This window comes from Lepisosteus platostomus, chromosome 4, assembly GCF_059453375.1.
Source record: "Lepisosteus platostomus isolate fLepPlt1 chromosome 4, fLepPlt1.hap1, whole genome shotgun sequence".
Taxonomy (NCBI): Eukaryota; Metazoa; Chordata; class Actinopteri; order Semionotiformes; family Lepisosteidae; genus Lepisosteus; species Lepisosteus platostomus.
In genome coordinates, this window is record NC_142614.1 from 60,825,392 (window position 1) to 60,852,853 (window position 27,462).

General features: G+C 34.3%; 1 protein-coding gene across 2 annotated transcripts in view; it reads left to right on the top strand.

Moving 5' to 3' along the window:
• pcsk5b (proprotein convertase subtilisin/kexin type 5b) overlaps positions 1 to 27,462 on the top strand; it is a 145,347-nt gene that overhangs the window by 81,611 nt on the left and 36,274 nt on the right. The window contains exons 11-21 of one of the 2 annotated variants that reach the window (XM_088630140.1): positions 356 to 473; positions 4,798 to 4,986; positions 10,387 to 10,523; positions 11,593 to 11,718; positions 14,535 to 14,637; positions 17,038 to 17,231; positions 17,695 to 17,779; positions 18,355 to 18,458; positions 18,928 to 19,063; positions 19,428 to 19,543; positions 20,839 to 24,860. In XM_088630140.1, the coding sequence (XP_088486266.1) occupies positions 356 to 473; positions 4,798 to 4,986; positions 10,387 to 10,523; positions 11,593 to 11,718; positions 14,535 to 14,637; positions 17,038 to 17,231; positions 17,695 to 17,779; positions 18,355 to 18,458; positions 18,928 to 19,063; positions 19,428 to 19,543; positions 20,839 to 20,954 (1,424 nt within the window). In that variant the 3' untranslated portion in view covers positions 20,955 to 24,860. Of the gene's footprint in view, positions 1 to 355; positions 474 to 4,797; positions 4,987 to 10,386; positions 10,524 to 11,592; positions 11,719 to 14,534; positions 14,638 to 17,037; positions 17,232 to 17,694; positions 17,780 to 18,354; positions 18,459 to 18,927; positions 19,064 to 19,427; positions 19,544 to 20,838; positions 24,861 to 27,462 lie in introns of those variants that run through there. The other variant, XM_088630139.1, reaches the window with a different exon arrangement.

A 27,462-nucleotide genomic window follows, 5' to 3' on the forward strand; every position in this document is an offset into this window, starting at 1 on the left:
TATAAAATATATTAGAAAGAGCATAACACAGAAAGTCAGTTTTTTATAACACTTCACTTTTTTTGTAAAAAGTTCTAATAATAGTAACAATACTTTTTAAACATTTTGATACCTTTGTCTTTGTACAGATACTCTGTGTGTCTTGCAAGCTATAGATCTTGTTAAGAACAGCAGATATTTTGAGACATTAACTATGTTACACTTTTCATTTTATTAAGGATATATAGTTATGATGAAGATCACTGTACTAGACATTTACTGTATTACTCAAATGCATTTTTTTGTTTTTATTTTATCACAATAGTGTATTCTTTATTTGGCGTTTATTTACATTACATTGACTTGTTTTTTTCAGTGAGCCACCTTTATGGATTTGGACTAATGGATGCAGAGGCCATGGTAAAGGAAGCAGAGAGATGGAAACAGGTACCTCCCCAGCACATTTGTTTGGAGAATGCTGACAGGCAAATAAGGTAATACTAATCATGGATAAACCTCTTTAACTCTTTGTCTAAAAAGGTCCAGTTGAATATGACAATCAGTGGTTTTTGAGATTGGGTGCAGTGTGAAAAGATGAGTTTTGAAAAGTCGCTGTATGGCGATCAGAGATGGTGCAGTTCTGATGTCCTTACAGGTATCTGGTCCCACTCCAGAGGTGTAAGTGTGACAGTAAGGTCACGGTAAGAGGCTAGGTTGGATGTGCAGAGAGGACACAAAAGTGTATCAAAAAGAAGTTGAAGCAGAAGGGTCAGAGCAATGGAGGGTGAAGTAGCTAAAAACAACTGATTTATAAAGATATAGGGAGCTTATTGAGGAATCAAAACAGAGCATTTGCATGAAAAAACTGAGTTATAGGGAATACTAAGTGATTGGCGGAGATTAACATGCTTTTGGTTTCGATTGTGAAAATATTATTGAATACGGTATCTGCACTTTGTTTACAGTGTCTTTAAAATCATTTTACTGCATTTTACTGGTACACCAATGAGTCATTTGTCAGACTTTTTTATTTTTTTCAAAAGATTGTATTATAAAATTATATAAGTTTTCAGTTAACAGTAGCTTTCAAGATACAAGTTATTGCCCAGAACTGATTTAGGCAATACAAAAGTCTCAAGGGCTTAACCACAAATACCGGGGCCATTAGCTACTCTTGGTAGAGTGGTTCCTGGATCTAAGTAACTGGTCTCCAAACACCATGTTTTAAATCATAACAGTATTGGGACCCATCATAGCCTTTATTCCTAGTCAAACATGGAGTTCCGTTTTCCAATTGGCTACCCACACCCAAGCAAGATGTTATTGACAAATTACATCCATCCATTTTCAAAAGTGCTTCTTCCAGTTCAAGGTTGCGGTGGACCCAGAGCCTATCCCACCAAGCAACAGGCACAAGGCAGGGAACACCCTGGACGGGATGGGACACCAGTCCATTACAGAGCACACACAAACTCACAACAGGGACAATTATCCCAGAAGCCAGTTTACCTGCTAGTATGTTTTTGGACTGTGGGAAGGTAACAGATGTCACTCTAGATCCAGATTTGAATCCAGGGTCCTTCCACTGCGAGGTTTCTGAAATAACCACTTTGCCACTGTGCCACCCTGACAAATTACAATCATCACGTTATTAGTTGTAGAGCAAAGATATTTATTGTTAAGGGTTATGGGGGTGACCTGTTTCAAAAATGCATGAGGAGGCATTTTTTTGGCTTGAATAACAAGGGCAATACAATTACATTTTTTGGGGCTCCATCTGACCTGTTAAGGTAAGGTTTGATTTAAGCAGTGGTGGCCTCTAGTGAAAGGAAATCGAGACAGGACTTATAAGAGTTTTCATGGTGAATGTAAGTCATACAATAAATTTTTCATACAGTACTTCAAATTTAAATATTGTGCAGATAAAGTCAGCTAATGATGACAGAATAATTAGTCCAACAATCTGGTGTATCACTTCTGACCTGTTTGTTTTGATGAGCAAAGCTAGATAAAAGAAGTTGAAATGTTCTGTACTTATGCCTGGTTTTTAGTAAACACATGGTAGGAGTTATATCAAGTTTTTATATCTAGCTTAATATTGTTTTACTTTGCAAACGTTTACAATTCTTATATCGCTGTTTAAGAAATTGCATAGACATCAGAAAAATGACAGAGGTCATAGTATTTATGCCCGTTAAAACATTCAAAATTTCATATACGGGGATGTGAAAAAGAAAGTACACCCTCTTAGGATTCTGAGGTTTTACATAATAAGATATATCTTACCTTCTTGTAGTCCTCACCAAGTCCTAACAGTAGATAAATATAACCTCATGTGACAAATAATGTACTGCTTTCATAAGTCTATCATTCCACAGTGAGAAAGATAGTTTTCAAATGGAGAATGTTCAGGATGGTTGGTGGTCTACCCAGGAATAGTCACCTCGGCAAATTCACCCCACAATTTGACCATATCATTCTCCTAGAGATCGGCAAGAACCCCAGAGCTATATCCATGGATCTATAGACCTCTGACAGCATGGTAAACTTTAGACGTCATGATTTTACCATTACGAAAAGACTGAACAAGAACCTTTTGTGGAAAGATACCCAGGAGAAAACCCCTTCTCTCCAAAAAGAACAATGCTACACAGCTTAAGTTTTGCAAAACAGCACCTGAATGAACCACAAGATGTGTGTAACAATGTCCTTTGGACAGATAAAACTAAAGTGGAGTGGTTTGGACATTAAGCAATATGATATGTTTGGTGAAAACCAAACGCTCCGTATTACCACAAGAACCTCATACCAGCCGCCAAGCATACTGGTAAAAGGGTGATGTTTTGGGCCTGCTTTGCAGCCACAGATCCTGGACACATCACAGTCATTGAGTCCACCATGGATTCCTCTCTATGGATGGTGGGACCTAAAGAGAGCTGTCATAAATGAATGCCCTCAATCATCATTGAGCTGAAGTAGTTTTGTAAAGAGGAGTGGACCAGACTTCCTCCCAGTGTGAGAGACTGATCAACTTTAACAGGAAATATTCACTTCAAATTATTGCTGCTAAATGGAGTTACTGAAAAGAAATAAATAATAATGACAAAGTAAAAGTTTATTTGTGTTATTTGTCTCATGATGTTACTTTAAAGACTTGGTGAGGACTTAATGAAGGTAAGATATGTCTTAATATATCAATTGAATTGAATCGTAATGGGGTATACTTTTTTTTTTACATCACGGTACAGTTACACCACTGCCAAGCCATCACATTAAATAGTTCAACATGATTGCCTGTACACTGTGGTTCTAATCTAAAAATTGGTAAATGTAGTTCAGGTGGGTAGCTGTGTCAGCATGCATAGGCTGCAAAGGCTGCAAATAAAGAATTGGTAAATGTATAATATTGAAACTGTCATGTACACATTTCCTGGAAAAGATCTGATCTGTTTTAACTTTATGAAATTGGTATGAATGTGTATTTTTATTCATCCATAAGTCACTGTGTGTCCAGTAACTGGCAGTCTGTGCAGACTGTGCACAGTCAAAAATAATTTAAGTTACAGACTTTATTAGGAAATTGGTATGACTTCCATTTCGACTCTCTTTTCTTTTATACTGCTGGACTTAGTGAAACTTGGAAGTGTTCAGTGCATTCAATTGCCTTCCCTCAGTACGACACTAAACAATTGGAGTTTCAAAGCCTTTTTTCTCTTGCATGGCAAGTGGGTACTTTGATTGCCTTCCAGTTTTGGCCAAGGCATCAAGAAAGTTCTCTGTTCCTTGTGGCAGCATTGACAGCAAACATTTATTTTGAGCCTTTTCTCCTGTTGAGGAAGAAAGGGACTGGATTTTATGCAGTGTTTCTTTTCATCAGGGAAAAACTTCCACACACAAACCTAATCCTGCATTTAATTTTGCTGTGAGCACTAGGTGCAAGATGTTGCAGTTCTGACACTATTGTCCTACACAGATAATATGTTTTCTTCTCTCTAATGGTTCTCCCGTGGGACAGTGGTGTATTGCTGGCATATGGATTACTTTTTCACCATTGAGATTGTTTCCTTTTCATTGACACTGGTTTATAATTTATTTCGTCTTTGAAGACTCATCTTTATTCCTGAGGACGTATACTGATTTATGCATAAATCCTCTTATCTAGTTGAAGTAATCTGTTTCTCTTAAGATTGATTAGCTCTCACTCTGATTCGGATTAATTTGGCTACATATAGAAGATGATGAAAATGCAGCTTCTGTTATTAATCTACAGGATTAATATCTAAAAGATCCAGAATGACAGAAATGTAGAAAACCCAGAATGGCTGAAATGTCCGCTAAGAATTTTTTTTGCTATTAAGTTGATTTTCTTAGAAATGTGTTATATAAACAGGAAAGGAAGTCCAAATGAATGGAATGCAGTATCTTAGTATCTGTTTTTAAAACTATGATGGATTTTACTTTCCTAAATAAAATGTATTTTCCATAATCAACAAATAAAACACGTTATATTCCACATGAAGCATATTTTACCTTTACTTTGATGTTAAGTGCTTCCTTTGAGATTTTTGTATACTGTAAAGCTCATTAGCTAAATACATTATTTTCAGCCTTGTGATTGAAAGAAACTAAAATGATATGTTTTGAAATGACAGTACTCTGCCAGGCTACTGCATTTCTTAAGTAATTTCTTTAAATCCTTTAAACTTCTCTACTGTCAAAGGGATTCACCAGGTCTATCTAAGTATAATAAAACTGTGACAGATGAACCTAAATGCTTGTTTGTTTTCTAAACTAGTACCTGTCTCAATGCTGTTGCAGGATTATTCGGCCTGAGCATATAGTCAAATCTGTTTACAAAGCTACCGGCTGTGTCGATAATCCGAATCACCATGTCATCTACTTGGAGCATGTTGTGGTGCGTGTCACCATCACTCATCCTCGCCGTGGCGACCTGTCCATCTACTTGACATCACCTTCTGGAACAAAATCTCAGCTCTTAGCTAACAGGTAAAAAAAAATCAGTTCTGTGGTGTTTGTGTACATACCAAATGACATCCATAGTGTCCTAGTTACCTCCAAAAGAAACACAAAATACAACAGACACGTTTGTCCAAGCAGTGAGGGAACAAACATGCAAAGATCACGAGATGCAAAATATATCACCAAGGTTGATATTGAGAAAACAGCTCCTAATTATCACTCTTAAATCTAGAAATCAAACCATTACCCATTTAAATATCTCAGAGAAATGTTCATTAAATTTGATTTTAGATTTTCACAATGAATACATTTTTCAATAATTTCAAATATAATTGCTTTTCAGATCAGAACTGGTTGTAAAATTGGTGTATTATGGATTGTAAAGCAATAAATAGGTGTATGCCTTTTCAGTTATTTACAAAATTGTGCCTCATGTTTATAAGAAAAATAAATTGTGCACTGGCAAAAGATATTGGCAGGACTCCAACTTAATAGTATTTTTGTAATTTAGCCATATAATTTACAGTTTTATATTCCTTTGTGTGTTCCTTAATTATTTTGAGCATGGTTTGCAATTATAAAACCAGGTATTTTATCAGAAATGCAACACAGATTTGTTCAAGGTGGACATTAATCCTATAATCTTTTTGTGAACATCTCTGAAGGTAAGGATTCTTTCGTATTGGTGCCTCAAGCTGTATGGGACACCTTTCTGTTTGTTTGCATTTAAGGGTAAGGTCTGTATATTCAAATAAAATTGCTCTGACAAGAAAATTGGACTGCATTTTGATCACATAACAAAATATGTAGCACCTCCCTACAGATGTCTATAGCCTTGAATAAATGTAGCCACAGTCTTTAGCAGGTGCTAGTTCGCTATCAGCTGTGTTGAGTGAACAGAATTTGTTCTATAATTATGGTCCAATTAACCTTTTTTCTTCTGTAGAAGAGCTACAAAAAGGGTAATTCACTGTGAGTGTTCTCTCCAACTATATTTATATGCAAGCAAAACGTGAAAATATTGTTTTGTATTGTTTTATTGGTGCCATTTTAATTCTAGCATTCCAATAGATAAATTATTTAATTATCATAACAATGGAAGGAATAAAGGTGCAGTTATTGCAGAACTACTGTCTCCTCAAATTCATGAATATAAAGTTGAAGTTAAAGAACATTTAGATTTAGTGCAGACTAACAGTAATGTTTTGTTTTTCAGATTGAAAAAATAATATTAATCAGATATAAACTGCATAGAATGTGGTTATTGCTTATTGTTACAATATTTTAGATAATGTGACCATCTTTATCAGAGTACATCATATTTAAACCACAAATACCAGTTAGACACCAGTCAAAGTCCATCAACCTACCAGTTTCAGGGAAGACTGTAGAAGTATGTGAGGCAAATATTTTGCAGTATAAAAGATTGTGAATGTTTGCAATATTTAAACTCGGAAAAGAGTGTTATGTGGTGTAATAATCTTCCGTGGCTTTACCTTTTTGAAACAGATTATACCAATTGATAGATCTCTTCACTATTTCTGTTGCTTATCACACAGGTTTTAATAGTAAAGAAACTTTCACAGGAAAGTAGTAAGGTCTTCATGAAAATGAATCTATGTGTCATGTTTTTGTTAATATAAAATGGATCATTTTTACATTTGTAAATACATAGAAAGTGTATCTGTTCATTTAAAATAGAAATAACACTAGACATAAAGATCAGATCTCAAAATTTGACATGCATAATAACAGGAAAATATTCACCAAATAACATTAGGAAGTGAGATTGGCCTTTCTAAGCATGAAGTTAAATAAAAGTGGCAATTCAATGCCAATGTGACAGAATAAGTCAAGTTTTGTACATCGGCAAGCTCACACAGGATTATTGCATTTAGAATACAGGTGCAACTCTGTGACATTAGATTTCCTGATCAAATAAGTAAGTGACAATGTTGATATTCCTTTATTCTAAATGAAAGGATGGTTTTGTAAGACAAGTAGCAGTTTGCTATATTAAGTTAGATTCTTCTTAACATATGAACTTATTAATACATACTTATACATATAACTTTTTACTTTGATCAATTTTTGATTTTGTATGGCACTGTTTCTGACTCTGACTCACAGTACTTCAAAGGATCTTTTGTTTTCCATAGTAAATGGTTAGTAAAATCTGACTACAAGCTGAGATTAGTTGGTTTTGCCTATCTGAATTTCCTCATCAGTCATCTTTGCCAGCTGAAAGATAGCTCAAGCAGTTCCCAGAGAGGATAGCTGTTCAAAGGAGGTTAGTGTATCCAATGTCTGCAGGTGCAAATGAGTCAAAGACACTCCACAGTATTTTAAAGTGTGTCGAAGCTTCAAGTTTAAAGAGAGACTTAATGTGCTTTCTCTAATTAGTGGACCATGCCACAAGTACCATGACTTAATGACGTAAAACAATCATCTATCCATCAATTTATTTCTGATGATTTTTACCTTTTTCTTTCCTTTTTAATACTGGAATACAAAGCCAGTCTACAAACAGCATTACATTTATTTTATATTTCCCTTTATAGGCTTCTGGCAATGAGATTAATCATCTTGGAACATACACCTCTTAACGCTCCAAAAATTTAACTATAGGACATACAGTACATATCCAGACCTAGACATCTACTGTATCTCACATTGTGATATATAAAATTAACATACTGTAATGCAATGATATAGTGATATAGGTTAAATATGTATTCTTCAAAGTAGAATATTTTCTGGTAACTATAGCAAAATAAAAGTATTTCAGGGATTAATGATTGTGTCTTCCTAGTTGTTGTGGTGGTGTTACTGTTATTTTAACTACTGTAGGACTACAAATAATAAAACAGTTCCAGTCGAAATAGGATTTTTGCCACTTTGTTTCATAGATCACTTTGTCGGCTTTCAAAGTTGCTTCCCAAGATGCAGATTTCTCTTTTGTTTGTATTTTTAGGGGCAGGTTTAGAAACATTTGAAAACAAGAATGTTCCACTGCTGTGCCTTCACTGTCAACTTCTGAGGATTCTGAATAATTCCAGTGAGATGTCAGTCATAGGTCATCAACCTAGCACAATTTTAAAGGGTAGGACAGAGGCATTTGTGGCAAAAGGAAGCAATGTCTCTAGATCGATGTTAAGATAAATAAGACAAGGTTAACATTTTTAGTAAATGAAAATTATAGATAGACTGTTTCCATACATGCCCTAGGCCTAGAAAGTATCTCCTAAGCTTGAAGCCATTGTCTAAAAGGCTTATAGCTGTTGAACATTTTGAAGTGGACACAATTATGGGAGAGATCTCTAATCCTCTTCTTTGTGTGGTTGTGTGGCAAGAATTAGAATATTTGTTTTTCTAGATCTAGGAAACCTACTGATCCTAGATCACACATGGTATATGTGAATGTCGTGTGTCAAGTGTTGCCTTATTATTTGTTACTTTGACTGGGTAAGGTCCTTTACTTTTTCCTATGTCCTACTATTAATATGTATTCACCAATCTTACATATTTCTTCGAAAATTCAATATTATATATTATTAAGCATTATATAGCTGATTACAGTAGAGTAGAATGTAGTCTGATGACAACCAAGCATACATCTGTTAATTAATATTTTGTTTAGGTGTTGTATTTGTCTCCTTTATATGACAAGGGGAACTGTCACTCCCACATGGTCTATCAACATGATTAGCAAAGCAACATGACTGTAAACTTTAGCCTGAAATGTGCATGGACATTGGGGACATTGTGAATGACTGAATGTCATGCTCAACAAAAATGACTTTTGTATACCTGAGCTATCAGAATAAGAGAAAAAAGGCCTGTATTTATTCAACAATAGAAAATAGCTGCTGTATTATCTAGCTACATTATCTAGAGATAATTCTTACAGTTTTTAATTTTATTATAAAGTTTCTACAGTTTTAAAACACAAACCCCATTACAGATATTTTATCTTGGTCATTTTATCTGTTGACACAAATGGCTGCTGATTTATATTCACTTTAGGTGTTGAACGTAACAGTGAGATGTCTAATGAATTTTGTAATTAGTTAAATCAATAAAACAATTGTTATGTGTAATTACATTGGGTGTAACTAGTATCTGTATTCATGATACATCCATTGATTCAACCAAAACCTTTGATGTGTATGCCAGTGTAAGAATGAATATTGTTTTTAAAAAACATGAAATGGTGTCTTTTCATGCTATAATGTAATGGTGTGAAGCTTTTTGATCGGGGTTTGTACTACAGTTGAATGCTGGTACATTTATCACCCCCTGTGACTTCCAGCTGGGCTGAAGTAGCAAATCAAATTCTATTAATGCCAAATTTTAATATTTTTTCCTGCACGTCATTTTATTGTAGAATGACCTGTTTCTGCATTTTTATTCTCGTTAAACGTTGAGTTTGTACTGCCTTCAATCCAAGTGACCAGTTGAATTGACCATCACAGTTAAATATACTCAAGAGTGCCATGCTTTATACAATTAGTGCATTTCAGCCAAATGTCAAAAGCTCTCTCTTGCTTATTTGGTTGGGCATCTACCATTAGACAAATGAATGCAGCCAGCTGCATTACTTATGCAGTGTGAAGTGTAAGGGCTGACTATTTCTTCTTACACTAATCTAGCAGCTGGCAATGTTACACAGAGGCCCTGCTCCAGATGGGCTAATTTGTCTTCAAACTCAGCTGACGGACATGTGTCCTCTTTGATATTTAATTTGTTTATACAAATGAAAGCCATAATTATGGGGGTGGTTTGTCCTTTTCATTTCGTACCACCTGTTGAACATACTGTGTTGATTCTTTTCAACACTTTTCCCCCTGTCAAGCTACTACTCTTATTATACAGTGACCTTTAAGTGAAAAATGGTAAACAAGTCCCTTTCCCAAAAGTGGAACATGAATTTCTATGATTTTAAAGGTATCAAAAGCGGAGGAATATAACCAGGAGTCAAAGTACTGCCGTGACAGTAAAGTCTGTATTAAAAGTATTTACATTATGATTCAGAGGGATGCAGCAATCGGGAGCAGGAAGTGAATATGTAAGAGAATTAATTAAAAGGTCTGCACGCTATTTAAAAAAAGAATCTAAAAAAAATTAAAAAAAGGAAATTAAGGAATCTGTATAGTACATAATCATATTTCACCTTACAATATAATTATACAGAAGACTACACTTCCATAACTACGTTTAGAAGGGTTCTGAAGGGAGAAGTCTTCATGTGTGTGAAAGATTATAATATGTACTTAACTGTTTGTTGGACAATTGCTTTCTTGGAGCAGGGAGCGTTCAGACCCATCAATAGACTTTTTTATCCTAAAATGGAAGCCTGAGAAACAGACTATGGGTGATTTTTATGCATGTATTAAATGTTCTATTCAATTCTATATTGTTATATAGATTATTTGATCATTCAATGGAAGGCTTTAAGAACTGGGAGTTCATGACCACTCATTGTTGGGGAGAGAAAGCTGCAGGAGACTGGATTCTCGAAATTCACGATACCCCATCTCAGCTGAGGAGTCAGAAAGTGCCAGGTATGAACACGAACACACAGAATTAAGTATTTATTAAGGAAATCAATAAAACGTAAACACATTTACTGGAAAATCATAGGACTAAATAATGTAACTTGTTTTAAGTGGACAAATATGAGCCATGTTTTTCTACAGCATGTTAGTCAATACCCATCATCACTAAAGACACAAAGTTCCTAGGAATTATATATGTTGTAGGTCCCTGTGTAAATCCACAGGTAATAGATACAATAAACCAGCCTTTCTGTCTGAAACCTTAAGCCAATTCCTCTGAAACTGTTGTAAGATAAGATAATGTGTGTATAATCATAGTGTATTTATAAATTATGTCCTAATACAAGTGAGAATTATAGCCATTGTTTACTAGGTCCCTTTATATATCAGGTGAATTATACAAGAGGTAGAATTTTATGGTTATATTGTTTAAAATAATGCCCTATTCTGAAACAAATAAAAATTGTGTTTTATCTATAAATAATAATTTCTAATGTCTTGCATTACAAGTTCAGTGATATTGTTAATATTAATAAATGTCTAAGACAAAAATGCACTACAGTTATAACTGAGATACTATTAGTAACAACAAAGTTTGGGTTTATAAGTTTGTGTAACTGCTTGATTGTTTTATAAAACCAACAAAGTCTTTCTTTTTATATGTTGGAGACCACATGCAAAGGACAGCAGAACATTTATAAAATAACACTTATTAATGTGAATATGTCAGTGTTTGCATAATGTAATTTTAAAATTTGAGCTTTATTCTTTTTTTTTAGTATCAGATTGTGATGTGTGCATTCTGCTTAAAAATTTGTTAGAAAATTGACCTAATTATTTGTGGTTATGAAGAAGGAAAAGCTTGTGAAGCTAGTTTTGCTATCACTATGTTTGTTCAGATGTAAACATGGTGAATTCTTAGAAGACAGTAGAAGGGTTAAAATGAAAAAGCCTTAATATAAGGTGTGTACTGCAGCTGATAAAACTGAGATATTTCAGCAAAACCTTAATGTAGGTTAAAGTCACAGTAAACACTTCACTGTAAAGTCATAAAATGACTTTCTCAACATTACAGGGAAACTGAAGGAGTGGTCTCTTGTTCTTTATGGCACCTCTGTTCATCCTTACTCCTTTTTGCGTCACGAGAAGCCGCGGTCAGCCGACATGGATGAAGAAGACTGTGCTCTAGAGGAGTACAGCGGTGAGTCATTTTATTGATACTCCTTACAATATGAACTGCAGCTCTTCTGAAAACAGTCCACTAAAAACATTAATTGTACTTCAAGCAAACAAGATAACATGGCAAAATGTGCCACCTCCCTGTTTTCAGTTCATTTGGTCATAGTGATGTGCAATACATAACATTTTAACAGATTTACTTTCCGTGAAGTCTCGAATTCCTGACAAATTGAAAAGTGATAACGCCAGATCATACTGCATTTAATGTTTACATTAAACTAAAAAATGCCTTAAAATAGGCACATTACCGACAATTAAGTGGTTTATAAGTGTAATGAAATACAGCAAGTTTAGTGTAACACAAGAACATAACATAGAAGGCATCTGCTTGTGGAGGTTTGAGATCCTTCATTTCAGCCTGGTGTTTTGCTACAGTTGATGGTGATATTCAGTATGTGAACAGCTCCCAGTGACCACAAATATGAAACACTATTAAATGGTTAATTTGAAATATTTTAAAAATAGAACATTCTGTTCCTCAACAAGACCTTTAAATAGTCTATTTCTATGTTCATTTGAGCACCTCGGCAAAATATCAAAATAGTTATTAAAAAATTGGAGTTCTTCCTAGAGATTCAACTCAAATCCAAGTGTTATCCATTATAAAAACGTAGGTGTGACTTAAATCTTTGAACTTGATGGCACCGAAAAGTGCGTGTTACGTGATAGGTCAGCATGGACTCAATCTGATATGCCAGGACTGTCCTAATGACTGAAGGCAGATTAATTAGCATCCTCCTGCAATGAGAAATCAACTTTGTGTTGAAAGCTATGTATGTGATTTAGGAATCCGTTGTCTGAGATGAGACTGTTCATTTTTTTGTTTACAGTATGTTGATTTTCTCTCACGTACGTTTCCTTGGATAAAGACATCAGCTAAATTTTAAAAATCATCAGTATTCTTTTCAAGAAATACCAGAAGCTATGTTAATAATCAATATTGCTTTGCAGTTTTTATTCTTCATCCTTCCAAATAATTCCCACAAATAGCCATTCATGTGGACAATGGGAAAGACATGAAAATGCCGTGATAGAATATGATTGCATAGTTTAAAATCACTTAATTCTGACTGTAACTGTAATTCTAAAGAAGAGGAATGCAACTAGAATTTAAAGATCTATCCCTGGGTAGGTAATGGAATGAAATATTAGCCACTTAATTCCATCTCACTTAACATTGTAAATTATTTCTAATCAGAAGAGCTCTCAAAAACCACTTGCTGTGCACCATATGTTCTTCAAGAATACATTTTTTTGCTTCTTCAAATATCACCTCTCATGACTGCTTAGGTTCCACACAGCCTATCATATATTATTTGGTTAATGCTGTCAAACAAAAATGTTACATGATTGGTTCTATAGATTATCCACAGTATAAGTTAAATTCAGAGAACCTAGTAAGTCCAGTTAGAGTTCAGACAATTATTTTGAGCAAACGGTTAAATGCTTGTTAGGCAAATGAACTAATCCTCAGTTACAGATCTAAGTGGCAAATAATAAGTACGTTAAATTGTTCATCTCTGTTGCTGTTGCCCTTCAGATACATTGAATGAATTTTATGGCTCACCCTACTTGTGAAGGTGGGGAACATTCCTCATAAATTGATCATATGATTTCTTATGTTTTCATAAGTACCTATTTTGCTAGGTAATTTGATGATATTATACTTGTATTTGTTAGAAATACTTCATTTAATAAAAACTGCATTTGCTAACCAGATTATTCATGCATTCGTAAACTTTGTCCAGTAAATTATGATAATTGTTTCTAATAGAAATAAACAGTGATCAGTTATAGTAAATATAAAACATTATTTTTGGCCTGAAATTTCTTAGTTACCAGGATATGCCCTAGCTTGACCTAATACCTATCAGGCAGCTTTCTAATAATGAACTGATGACTGTCTGCTTAAATATGTATTTAGAGCCTCAAAATGCCGTTATTAATATCAAATGCAAAAGCTCATGTTAGTTTCAGTTTATATTGTAAACTGCATACTATCAGGAATCATACTTAGAATCATAGTATAAAGTGAGTCCATTTGTATTTTGAATTATCATCTCGAAATAATGATAATTATTTTATCATGATAATAATTATAATTATTGATAATTGTATACCTGGCAGGTATACAATTTTGGATACCCAATTCTTAAACATTAAATGAAATTGTAGCACCCCACTTAGACAGATTCTTATTTACTTATTTATCTTCTGTTCCTTTTTAATCTGTTATACTGTTAAATAATAACATGCTTATCTACAATGTATATGAGACCACTCAACAAAAAATTTACATTAACAAAATGTATTTGTAAGACAAGAAGTTGTCACTGCATTATGTGACTGCTCAATGATAAAATACAATAAATGAAAAGAATACATGCAAAAGTAAACTAAAAACAAATAATATTATCATCACTGCTGCTGTTGTTATTATTACTCATCATACTTCTACTAATAATAGTAATAATAATATCCATTAAGCCCGTTTAAAGGTTTTGCCTTATCCACTGGCCTGTGTGCTTCATGAAATGAAAAGGCATTTCATGGCTTAAAATGCTGCAGCTTTGCAGTATACAAACCCACTTGACTGCCTTTGACTGCATTGCTTAGGACGTGTGTGGCTGGAGATGCACAATGTAGTGAAAGGAAGACAAGGAAAGGCAACACCTGGACACTCATTTGGGGGGTATTAATAAAATGTGCAGCACTATATGAAGGGAACTCTGGGTTTAGACTGTACTGAGAAATAAGTATAACATTTTTGTCTTTTAGGACCTTGTGATCCTGAATGTAGTGAAAACCGTTGTGAAGGACCTGGGCCTCATCAGTGCATTAACTGTTTAAATTCCTTCATGAAATTTAAAAACAACACAAGGTAAGTAAAGTAGTTTTCAATTAAAATGCAATTTTATGATAGAATCCTAAAATAAGACTGGATAATTGCAGATGTTGAATCCTGAGAGCCTCTGAAAGAATGTACAACTATGCTGTGTTATGATGGCTATGACACCTGGTGATGGGTGAACATTTATTTAGCGCTATTTCTTTCTTTTCCTCTCTGTATGTGGAGCATGAAGGTTAATTGGTATTAGCAATTGGTTTGTTTTCAATTAGGATCAAAGTCGTACTTTGGTTGCCAAAAACCTAATTAGATCAAACAGGCTTTCATATCTTTAGTGTCTAATAAATATGCCAGTAAATGTTTACAGGTGCAGAAAAATCATGTCATTAGATATCACTAGGTCTACGCCTGCTTTACTGTGCCAGCTTTGCAGCTTGGTTTTTTAATTGTAATACAGTCCTTAACCTCCAGATGTTCATATCAGTAACTGAGTCATCTACATAAATGAGTCATCTACCTAATCAGTTCAGTTTGTTCAATTCAATTTCTATTATGCAACGGTTCCATTAGACAATACCCCTCTAATTATAAGGAAAACAGTCATGAGCACAGACATTGTATTTATTGCACAGCTGTACAATATTTATAATTATCTTCTTGCATGCTACTTTCTAATCATGTTTCCGGGGGCACTTGTTTCTGAAAGAGCCAAGTGCCCAGACATTTAAGTTGTTTTCAGTATTGACAAAACAGGAGGACGCGATGGAAATGGCAGCAGATTTTCTTATAAAGACTTTTCATGCGGGAAGACTAACGGTATTTGAATGTTGTTAACAGTTCTGGGGATGATGATGTATTTCTACGTTGGAACAAATTTTAATAGTGTTGACTCAATCCCTTAAACAAAACCAGTTTAACCAACTGAAAATGCTCAATTGTACATTTACTATGAACAACAGCATGTATTCAAACATAACGATGTTGCTGCCCCTGCACATTATGTTCAGGATGCCATAAATCTAATGGAAAAGCTCATATCAAGGATCTTTCAAATGCCCAAATTGTATTTTCTGTTTTTCCACTCCTTTTTCAGTTCATGCCATAAACAATAAATTCATTATGTTGCCCTAATGAGAAGAATTCTTATATTTCACTATATATATACTTAAGCCTGCTGAGATGAACAGGGGAATCATTATATTTACTAAAAAGATTTGAAGTTCAGTGAATTAATAAACTAACATCAAAATAAATGTATCTGACATACTACTGTATTTGAAAGTCACAGTAACACACACTAATGCCAATTTAAAGTATTTTGCAAGATATTCACAAGGTTGTAATGTTAATCAAGAACTTAAAAAGCTTCACACACAGGGGAGGCAGGGAACCCAACTTGCTTGTTACTGTATGTTGTTAGTAGCTTAATGTTCTACGTTTATTGAAGAATTCCATAGATTCAGAGTTGGTTCCAGACTGTCAATGTCCTCTGCAAGCAGAGCTACGTTTTTCTCTCTTAAGTGACTCCAAACTTAATTTACACTGTTGTGTAACTGGGTCAGTATCTCTGTTGCCCTTGACTGTCTTGGTGACTGTTTTTTTATGATTTGAAATACTTGAATTAATTCCAAATAATTATCTCTGTTGCACGATAAAAATATTGATTTCACTGCATTAATGATTATTTTATTAAAACCAATACTTTATTGCTTGTTATAAGTGATTTTAGTTGTTACCCTTCAATTGCTTAAGAACATAAGAAAGGTAACAAATGAGTATGTATTGACTGGGTAGTGTAATTGAGATTAATGAACTACAGAAAAGTCAACTGAGCTCGATAGACCAAATTATTTCCTTTCATTTTAAGTCATTCCAGTGTTCTTCTGTTCAGATTTGTTTCTTGTTAAGAATATTGTACTACACAGTGGTACTACAGTCAAACAGATTATCAGAAGGACTCTGCTGGAAGGAATTGCTGGTTTAGGTCTGGAGACCTGCCTCACAGTACTTGGGTCTGAAGTTTGATCTTGGTCTGGGTGCCTTCCGCATGGAGTTTTCTCATGGCCATGCAGGTTCTCCTGATGATGGAGCTTAAATTCAGAATTGCATTAATACTTTTGCAATGTCAGACTAAAGCCCATTTTCAAGGCATGAACTAAGTAATTTCTTCAACTGCAGTTGCTATTTTAGAATCCTTTTGAATTTGTTGAACAGCTACTGTAAGCTACACTCAGTTTTTACCAATTATACCAATTAATTATCCTTGTGTGTTTCGTTCAATATACAGTAGAAACAACAGTGCAGTGGTATACATTATGACTGTAAGACAGCTGGCATCTTCATGTTCTGTAATGTGTTTTTGTTATGGTTTTGTTAGTGTATGGTAAAAATGCCATAGGTTCGGTTGCTGAGTGCCACTTATCTTTCCTGCAGGACATGTGTTTCTGAGTGTCCCTCGGGGTTCTTCAAAGATGATAAGAAGCGCTGCAAGAAGTGCTACTCGCTGTGTGAGACCTGTGTGGGCAGCCGTAGTGACCAGTGTTCTTCCTGCAAATCTGGCTACTATCTGAACGAAGAAACCAACAGTTGTGTCTCTAGCTGTCCTGAGAGCTTTTACCTTGATAATGGCAAGTACTTAATGAGTCTGAAGAATTACTGTTGCAGCTCTGTGAACATCCAGCATTTTGAAAACACCCATGCTTTCATTTCTGAATCCCCGTTGAAGAGCTCTGTGCACTTCAGTGTATGCCACTTATACATGGCAAATTGAAACTTGAGCAACTGGAAGAAAATCATTTCTGTTTCATCCAGTTTGTGTTTGATCCTCCGTTGGAAACAGATAAAGCAGGGAATTAAGATGCTTGATTCGGAATATTAAGTGTTTTCTGTGACTCTTGTGATTAAATGCCACTTAATACCACAACTTTGTCTTAATAAACATTGTGGATTATGTATTTTAGAAGTATGTACAAGATGAAAATTGTACTATTTTGGTTTTATTCACAGATAATGTACTTTCCTACTAATGTGTTTACTCCTTAAAGGGCTTTTACGTAGATGCTATCATCTATGTATGTACTTTTATTGCAGATGGAAAAAACTGCAGGAAATGTAGTGAGCATTGTAAAAAATGCACATCATCCCAGATATGTACAGAATGCAGACCAGGCATGAGGTACGTTAAACAACCTGCCATTTTCTTACAGGTGAATTAACCCTTCTGTTCAAGAAATATATAATCTGGGTATAAACAGTCTTCGAAACCAAAATGAAATTTAAAATATATTTCTGGAAGCAGAAAGAGGAAGAAGAAATCGATACTTCAGATGACAGCCTTTTTTTTCAAATATTTATTGGCGCCTCTACCCAAATCATTATTGCTGTGGACTACAAAATGATTATTCCATCACTGTTGTTGGCACAGAGACCATTTTTATTGACTTTATATTTTTTTTAATATACTGAAATACACAGAACATATATAGAATGTTTATTCTTTTAGCACTATTATTCTGAGTAGAAGCCAAGATTCCAGACTAATAAAATAGGTTAAGAAAGGTTGATTTTGCTTTTCTACATAAACATTAACAACAAAATTGTCTTTTAGAAGGATGTGACTTTAGTCTGCAGCTACTTTTCATATTAATTATTCTTTGCGAATCCATGAAGTGTTTTGAAATCTGAAATGCATTGCAATACAGTGTTTGAAATAATACAGGTACTGCAACTTTTCTGTTTTCTTATTTCCAGTTTACAAGGCAATAAGTGTGTAGTGAGCTGTGATCTTGGAAGCTACTACAATGGCCACAGAAAGGAGTGTGAGCCCTGTCATCGGGCTTGTGCTACCTGTGCAGGTAATCACACGTTCTGCTTGTGGGGGAACTAACAGATTGCATTCTGAGTCACTGCAGTACCGCTCTGAGGCATTGTTAATTCAGCGCCCAGCTGTGTGCAGCTGTTGAGCCTGGCTGTGGTACAGTACCTGCAGACCACACAGAACTAATACAGTACTTCTTGTTATAGGAAGTATAAAATTAAATGGATATAAATTTTGATGATGGATGCTTTGGATCCCATTTAAAGAGCTCTCAAGGCAGTCAGTCTTCTTTTGTCCTAATTTAGTTTCATTCTTAGATGTCAACCAAAAATCTGTCAGGCTTGTTTGTTTAAAGGAGAAAGTAATGGGTTGGAGTTGGTGTAAGGTGAAACTTGAGATTTTAAATCCTAAATGAACACCATCAGATTTTCTGAATAACAGACATCTGCTTACTTTTGTGTGCTTATTCATTGTACCCTTTCTATTATATTTTATGTCTTCCTTAGGCACAGGCTCAGAGGCTTGCACAAAGTGTGCTGAAAATTATTACATGGAAGAATGGAGGTGTGTGTCAAACTGTAGCCCTGGATACTATTTAGAGCAAGTAATAGACAATGGAGACACCCAAAGCATTTGCAAAAAGTAAGTAAAATAGATTTTGTTTTTCTGCAATCTTGTTTTTATTTGTGTTGATTTTCTTATATTGTTCTCCATCTTCAATAGAATTCGACATGGATTGTTAAAATGTAACTGGTGCTCAGTCCAAGTGAACTTTGAACAGTTTATTGTTATACTGTAAAATTATGTAAAATTACTCACAATAATGTTGTTTGTGATTTTTGTTTTGTATTTGAGTTTTCTGAGCTTCATGTGCAACACCTCTTTGTTCATGAGACATAAACATTTTGGCACCTGCATGCAATATATTGATATTTTGCTTTTTATTTTGTCTTAAATGATATATACTTCAATACATGTAGTATATTCAAATGCTTTGAATTTTTAGATGTGATCCAAGCTGCTATTCGTGCACTGGTCCTGGGGAGAGGAATTGCAGCAGCTGTGTTAGTGGATATAACTTAGAGTCGGGTGTCTGTGTTGTCAGTACAATTTGTAAAGATGGTGAGTACATATTTCGAAAAGTCAAACACACAGTTTGAACAGTTTTGAATGTGCAGATTAAATCACTGTAAGGTCACTTCTGAATTTTGAACTTTTGTCTACTAAAATATGACATGCATTTATGTGAGTGGGATACAGTTTGAATAAATAAAAAAAGTTTGTTTTTTATAACTAAGGCCAAAATCTAAATTTACTCTAAAGTAGTAAGATTATAATCTTGTTTATTCACCATCAGATGTTCACTAATCATCATGAATGACTGCACCGTGCAAAATTATGGTATGCTTGATATTTTGCCTATGGCCTTAAATGCACTTTTAACACCTATATATTCTGATAGATTGGCCAGTGAACAAATTTTCTAGAACCCTATTGTTATTGTTTAGATTATTATTTTTTATTCCAATTCAATTGTAAATGCTTATGAAATCCAAAATCCTAGCCAAAATGCACAAGGTATTTATTTCTATTTCTAAAACTGAAAATGTCTTGTTGAAGACATTTATCTCATTATGAACAATTAACTTCAGCTTTATCTAAATTTTAATGTAATGTGATTTTTCTTAAAAACTGCACATTCCGTTTACATTTAAGATGATAAACCCAGTACTTGGTGAGTTTTCATTAGATGTAGCAGATCTTTGACAAAAAAGTCTGCAAAAATGTACTGCATTTATGGTTTGCTACTGACAAGCTGAGGTTTTTATATAACTCTGCAAATCGGAAATAAAGGTACGAAAACTGTTCAGAACTTAAGGGTCTTAAGATGAGAGAAAAAAAGTGTGATATTAAGAAACCATTGTTTTGGAAATAATTGTGATGAAAATACTGTCTTCTCAAACAAAATGATTTACTCAAATTATTGTTCACCAGTTTTCATTTTCATATCTATTATTCTTACTTTCTTGTAGCAGTTCATAGAATCACTTTTTAATACGAGGCACACGAGGAAGTAAATGCATGTTTGCACATTTTCCATTCCAGTTAATTTTGTTTTGGTACTTGCTCATATTCATGCAGCAATCCACTTATTGAAAAGTGTGACCTGATCAGAAATGCATTGTGTTTCTAATTGTTGTTTTTTCACATGTTTTTCCCTTCCAATAATGGATTCCAATCACTTCCTGCTGGACCACAATATTCCTTCCTGTTGCCAACCATTATTGTGATGGATCAAAACCTTTTGCTGTCGCCTGCCCTGGTTTCCTCCAACTTCTCTGCCTGTCTGACAAATCAAATCCCACTGCACCTCCCTTCTCCGATTCCCCTGTCTCTCTTGCCTGATCTCTGGAAAGCAAATGAAGAATCATGGGCGGAAGGAAGCTTCTGTGTCCTAGTGAAAAAGAATAATCTCTGCCAGAGAAAAGTCCTTCAGCAGTTGTGTTGTAGAACATGTTCACTAAAAGGGTGAATGGACTTCCATAGCGTTTCAGTACTTCTGTATGCATTTTTAGTGATAATTTATATTAAATCCGCCTCCCTGCTTTTTATAAGGGAATGGACGAACTGTGTCAGAACTCAAATGACAGAACAACTACAACACACCTACCTTCCTTCACTCGGACATGTTTTCAGGGTTAGTGTCCAGAATTATAACAATGAACATGTTGGTATTTTGTGACCAAAGCATTGATGCCAAATTTCTTTTTACATTCAAAGTACAATTCATAGTTCATTTGGGTCCATTCCTCAAAGGAAGAACAGTCTCTTGTTTGTGTTTGCTACTACATTTATCATAAGTATGACTGAAAGATATCCACAACTTTTGGTACATAAATATGAAAGCATGCTTATGAATATGAAAGATGGTCAAATGGATTTACGCTTGCAGTAAGTGTATATTGAATGGAGGCCAGTTCAAGGTGAGCATTTCTTTCATTTGCCATCATTTCCACAATAAAATATTTAACAGTTTCTGTAACTTTCCAAGCAATGCAGTTGAAGTATGAATGTTCAATGTAAAGATTGGTTTCCATTTGAAATCCTTGCATGTAAATTAGAAACCATTGTTTCTGCTAAAGGAGTAATTATTTTTTGTGATTTAATGTAATATAACATATTTACATTAAATATCCTTCTTAACTTGAAATGCAGAAACTCAGACTGATCAAAGGCTAAGGCACTGTCAAACACAGCTTGTATTCTATGCATTATGACAAGCTGGCTATTATTCCTTGAAAGATGTTCACACAAACATTAATTAAGTAGTAAATGTTCTTAAAAACCCTCCTCATTGCAAATAGCACAAATGTTTCTCCATCATTTTTAAGAATGGGATTCTGATGCTGTCTTTATGAATTGTTTCTTGCATGTTTACCAATCAGAGTACTTTGAGCTATACTGTCCCTCTGATAAGCTCTGTTTTAATACTTTCTTATGTGTGCCATATAAACCATTTGGTATGACATGGAAAAATTGTATACTGTACAGATTTTATTATCAAAATGTAAATGTTCATTATTTGAACTGGCCAATTATTGTGAAGTGTCTAATAATGTTGATTAATGCACCCCACTTACCTCAAGACGTCTGTCCCCCGTACTGCATAGTGGTTTTATACAAAAACCACTTTAATTAATGTGAATAATACTTTTTTTTCTCAAGTCAAAACTTTGTTGCATTTATAGATATCTAATAAGATGATCATAGCATAATTATGTCAACTTACCTAGACAAGTGTTTGCTTTTACAAAAGTTAATTGATCCTTACATCTCTCCTCCATAACATCCATACACGTATTTTTACCCATTTTGGGTGTTTTTTCCCTACAGTTATACTTCAGATATCTGTATTATGGCCCAATGCAAAGACATGTTGTCATTGAGCAGGTATTACTGTTTGCATAGACATGTGGAAAAGGGACAGGCTGAGGGGTTAATGCACATTTACAATAATAAATGGAAGTGATAGTTTCATTCCTGTCACATGAGAACCAATGCATTGTGCAATTCTTCACAATAAGATGGCCATTGCACCAGGTGAAACTTCTGTGAAAGGCATCTTCCAGACTGGTTAGGTATCTCTGTCTTTGTTCCAAAAGTGAAAGTCAGTTACTTAACTATCAAGACATTTGAGAGTTAAATAGAAGTTTTCTTTCCAAGTAATAGGCAAATAATTCACTTTCATTAAATCACATCCATTGCTAATTCCTAAATGGTAAATGATTGTTCAAGAAATTCTGTCCAAGCAATTCTTTTTTTTACAATACACTACTCATTATCCTATTCGAACAAATCATGAAATAACTAGGTTTATTTCAGGATTTCTGGATACCTTTAAAGCACACAAGTTTGATAAAAGACAGATATATTTTAATTATTTTGCTACAGTTTGCAAAAGCAATAAATATGTCTAGGTGTGTCCACACTCAAATGTACCATTCTTGGGAAAGAGAAGAAAGTATAATAATGTGAAGTGCCCATTTGGCAAAATTACCTGTCAGAACAATTTTGGATCCCTCTGACTGACATTCAGTGTAAAAAAAGGTTAACTGAACTTTTCCTAAATGACACTTGCCCCCTGTTTATGCAAAAAGAGATATTGGAAAGTTGCATCATAACCTGTATACTGGTGAGATGTTTGTATGTGTACCGTATCATCTAGAGCTATGTTATTAATGGCATGTTTGTTAAAACCTGTATGGTTAATAAGCAAAATTGGTGATTTACCTAAATTCCCTTACAATGAGGTGCCTGGTGTTTTATTCATATAATACTCTGAACTCACTTAAAGGGAAGAAGAAGTAAAACAAAATCCAGGTTAACTGGAATGTGGAGTCTGGCAACTGAGGGAATAATTTACATTTTCAAAACTTTCTTGCACATGAATTGTCTACCTTGGAACAAGACAAAAATAATTCTGATGCCAAAACCACCTGAATATGTCACTGTTTACAGTACGAAAGCTACTTTTCAGAACTGCACAATCAGACATATATTAATGGCTGGCAGGGGTCTAATGAAAACTTTTGAATATTCCTGCTTAAAATGACATTTTATATTAAGTGTAATGGGTGCAAAATTTACATATGATTCTAAGAATCCAAGATTCTGGTGTCTTTCTCCATGGATGATCGTGGATAATAATGGAAAACAGTTGTTGCTCAAGAAATTACAGTATCGTCTGGAATATCACACATGTTGTCAAACACATTTAATTGATTGCTTAAAGTCTGGTGAGGTTCTGTGACAGTAGGATAAAGTTTGGCAGTGATTTTCCTGGTCTTTGTATTGTGTTCTAAATTGAATAATAAACTACAGATAAGCTTGTCCACAGGGGATACACCTCTACCATTGGGCATTAGCAAATATTGACAGGTGCTAATCAGTTTCTTTTAGTGAAATAAACTGGACTGTTGCTTAGTCATTACCTCATGCACTTACCACTTGGACCTTTCATTATTTTTTTTAAAGAACACGTATTTTGTAGGTATGATACAGTACATGGCTGCTTTGCAGGTATTCACCTGTGTAATTTCAGATGTTTTCCGGACAAGACAACATTATTTTATGCTTTGTTATCTAGTTTCATTCTCAAAGCCTCTACACCCTTATAGTAATGACAGTATTTGTGATGTCCACTGTTTTGTCAGTGATTGGGCTTGCACTTTTTGTTTATGAAAATGTTTTCAGAAAATGGCTTTGTGCATATTCTGTTTGGGCGAGGAATGATTCTAGAGAACACTACACAAAAGAGTATTTTTAAAGTATTAGATGCCATGCTCTTATTTATAAAGAAAGGGGATTTTTTTTTAAGAAAAAGGATATTGGAAGTGTTCTTTTAAAACTCTTTTATTAGAACATGTTTTATCTGAGTTCCAGAGATGTACTGTTTTATTATATTGCTGCCTCATATTTTATACAATTTTCTTTAATATTATGTATTCAGAATTAAAATGTTATAGTTTGTAAAGATTCTGTGCAAATACATTCAAATAACTAATATTAAACAGAAAATGTATAAATATATAAAATCATAATTTACTTTAGAGAATAATATCATTATTTAGTATTTCATGTTTACTGAGAAATATTGTACATTTGTAAAATGCTCCTTACTTGTAAGATATTTGAGTCCAGTTGTAATTGATCATGGCCAAAAATCACTGTTGTTTCTTATTTTTTAAATTAAATGAATATTAATTTCATTTTATTGTAGTTTTCGTGAACTGATATTACAGTTCTGTGTAGAATATTAGTGTATACAAAGCTCCATATGTCTAAATAGTAGTTTGATAGTACCCATTGTAAAATGAAAGTGGTATGAATACTTTTAAAAATAAAGACCTAAAATAAAAGCTGTATTTCTAAAAAGGAACCTATTAATGTTATTATATTTTTGAGTTTTTGCATGTGTAAACTTTCTTAAACTTTAATTTACTATTTTGACCAAACAGGAAGAGTCTGGTTGTAATGTGAAGAACAAATGTACTGTTATTACATTACAAATGTAATTATTAGTTTCTTCTTCCAGGCAGAGCAGTGAAGATGAAGTAATTACAATAAAGTGAAGAGTTGTGTATGGTAATGGTAAAATTTTGCAAATCCTTCTTTAGGAGTCAAATTCTGACAGTTTCTAATTTCCTAGATTACACTTTTTTGTCTGTATTTCATTGAGGGCATTTCACATCATTTCAGAACAAACATTAAGGGTTAGCTATATTAGTGTAAAATGTTTAGGCTATGTCAGTATGTTAATGCACCTGAAACTGATCACAGAGGCTACCAAGAATCCAAAGGCAAACTTTAAAGGACTTGCGGTCCTGGCAAAAACCCAGTTTAAGTACATTACCCACAGCACATCACCCCTATGTAAAGCGTGGTGGAAGCAATAGGGGGACGTTTCTCTGCAGCAGGGACTGGGGCACTGGTCAGGATAGAAGGGGAAATGTGTGAAGCAAATACACATGGCTTCAATCCAATTAAAAATCTATGGAATGACTTGAAGGTTACACCCCATCAACTGTCCCTTCACAATTTGATTTAACAGTTCAGTAAGGAAGAATGGGCAAACATCACCCAACCTAGATGTGCTACATGAGCGCAGACCTATCTCAACAGAATTATGTCTGTAATTGCAAGCGTGTTTCCACAAGTGCTAACTCAGGAGTGTATTTGTTGTTGAGCATTTGTTTTTCACTTGGAGGTTGTGTATTACAATGTGTAAATTAAGGTAAAATAAATTCTGACATAATGTGTCATTATTTCAGGCTGAAGTAGTTCAAGTAGGTAGCTGTGTCAGCATGCCTAAGGAACAAGTAAAGGTTTATTCCATGCTAAAAAGAGAAGAAAAGAAACAAAATGTTTTCTTCACACCCAAAGAAGGCTCCACAGCTGAAACGTTTCTTTTCTTCTCTTTTCAGCATGGAATAAACCTTTACTTATTATCAGGCTGTTAGGCCACATAATGTTACTTTGGAAAGCTAGTGTAGGTACTGCATGTTTTTATACAGTTTGCCACATGCCTGTTGTTGCTTTTGTGTTCTCTTTTCTCTTAATATTCTCTTAATATTTTAGGCTACATTCAAATAAAAAAACTAGTCCTTCTCTCCTCTGGTTACCTCACATTTTTTAAAACAGCATTTGAACTACCTCTGGGGATTCCTGTATTTATTTTCGTCGCTTTTTTTTCCTTACTGATTTAATCTCATCATGGTACTAAATGTTTTATTTATATGGCCCTTTGTTTGTATCCAGAAATGTTCCTTTAGTTCCTAAGATGATGTGCCAAGATTTAATTTAAAATGTCTGCTGTCTGCTACTACACAGATACATTGACCTCTTCTTATGTTCCCTTTCTCAAATGATAATCAGAGCTGTCTGACTGGTACTGTTATTTTCTTGGATGGCTTTAAAGCATGAAGTTCATTCAGTTTGTTACCATCTATGGAATATAAAATTTACAGTATATAAGTGCCTCCCTTTGTGGCATATTTCACATCGCTAATTTTGTACAATTTGCACATTACCTGTAGATTCCAAGGGTTTTTTACTGCATAGTTTACTGTCTTAGCCTTCACAACAGATCGCTGAGTTGCTACTGTTTTGTTGCTGGTGTACTTCTACTGTGTCTTTCTGCAAACCTTATGATGTTCAGTATCCTTTTCAGAGGGAAATTCCTTTCTACAGCCTAAGTTCATTGAAAAGGGCACTTGGAAGTACATTTAGAAACAAGACAAGAACACTTATTTACTTTTTGCTTATTTACCCAGCAATGTGTAGGAGTATGGAGCAAAGTTACCAGCCATTTTATCAAAGCCCATAGCCTGACATATTTCAAGAAAGAAATAGATGAGATCCTTGAATCAATTAGCAATGAACTACTGTACGAAACGAGCCAGATGGGCAAAATGGCCTCAACGCATACTGTATGTAACTTTTTTATGTTCTTTTACTACTCTACTCTAAAACCTTTTTAAATGCCATTGTTTATCTTGGGGCAACTTTGCAGACATATCCACAAAAAGGGTCTCAAAGGACCCACTGCTTTAAATGAGGGATAGCTTTTGAACAAAAAAAAAATCAGTGATAAAAGTCATCAGGAAATTTGCCACATAAAGACAGAAAAAATGTGAGATATTCATGATAAATTACATTAAACTACTTCCTATTATAATTCAATAAGAATTATGCATTAACCCATATACTGTGTGTTTCTCAGTAACCTTTTGAAGGTTACTTATTTACCATACAGTGGAAAAACATCAATAATAAAATTTACAGAACAATAATTGTATCTGTTGTTCATGCGTAGTATTCCATCACTTTGCTTTTACTATTTCTTCATGTGCAAGAACATAACATTGTAATTTTTTTACTGAACTGTGTTCACCTGACCTAATTACGAGAAGGCTTTTTGTCTCATAATGCCCTTTCACAATTAGGTCCGGTGAACATAGTACAATTATCTCTGTGTAAAT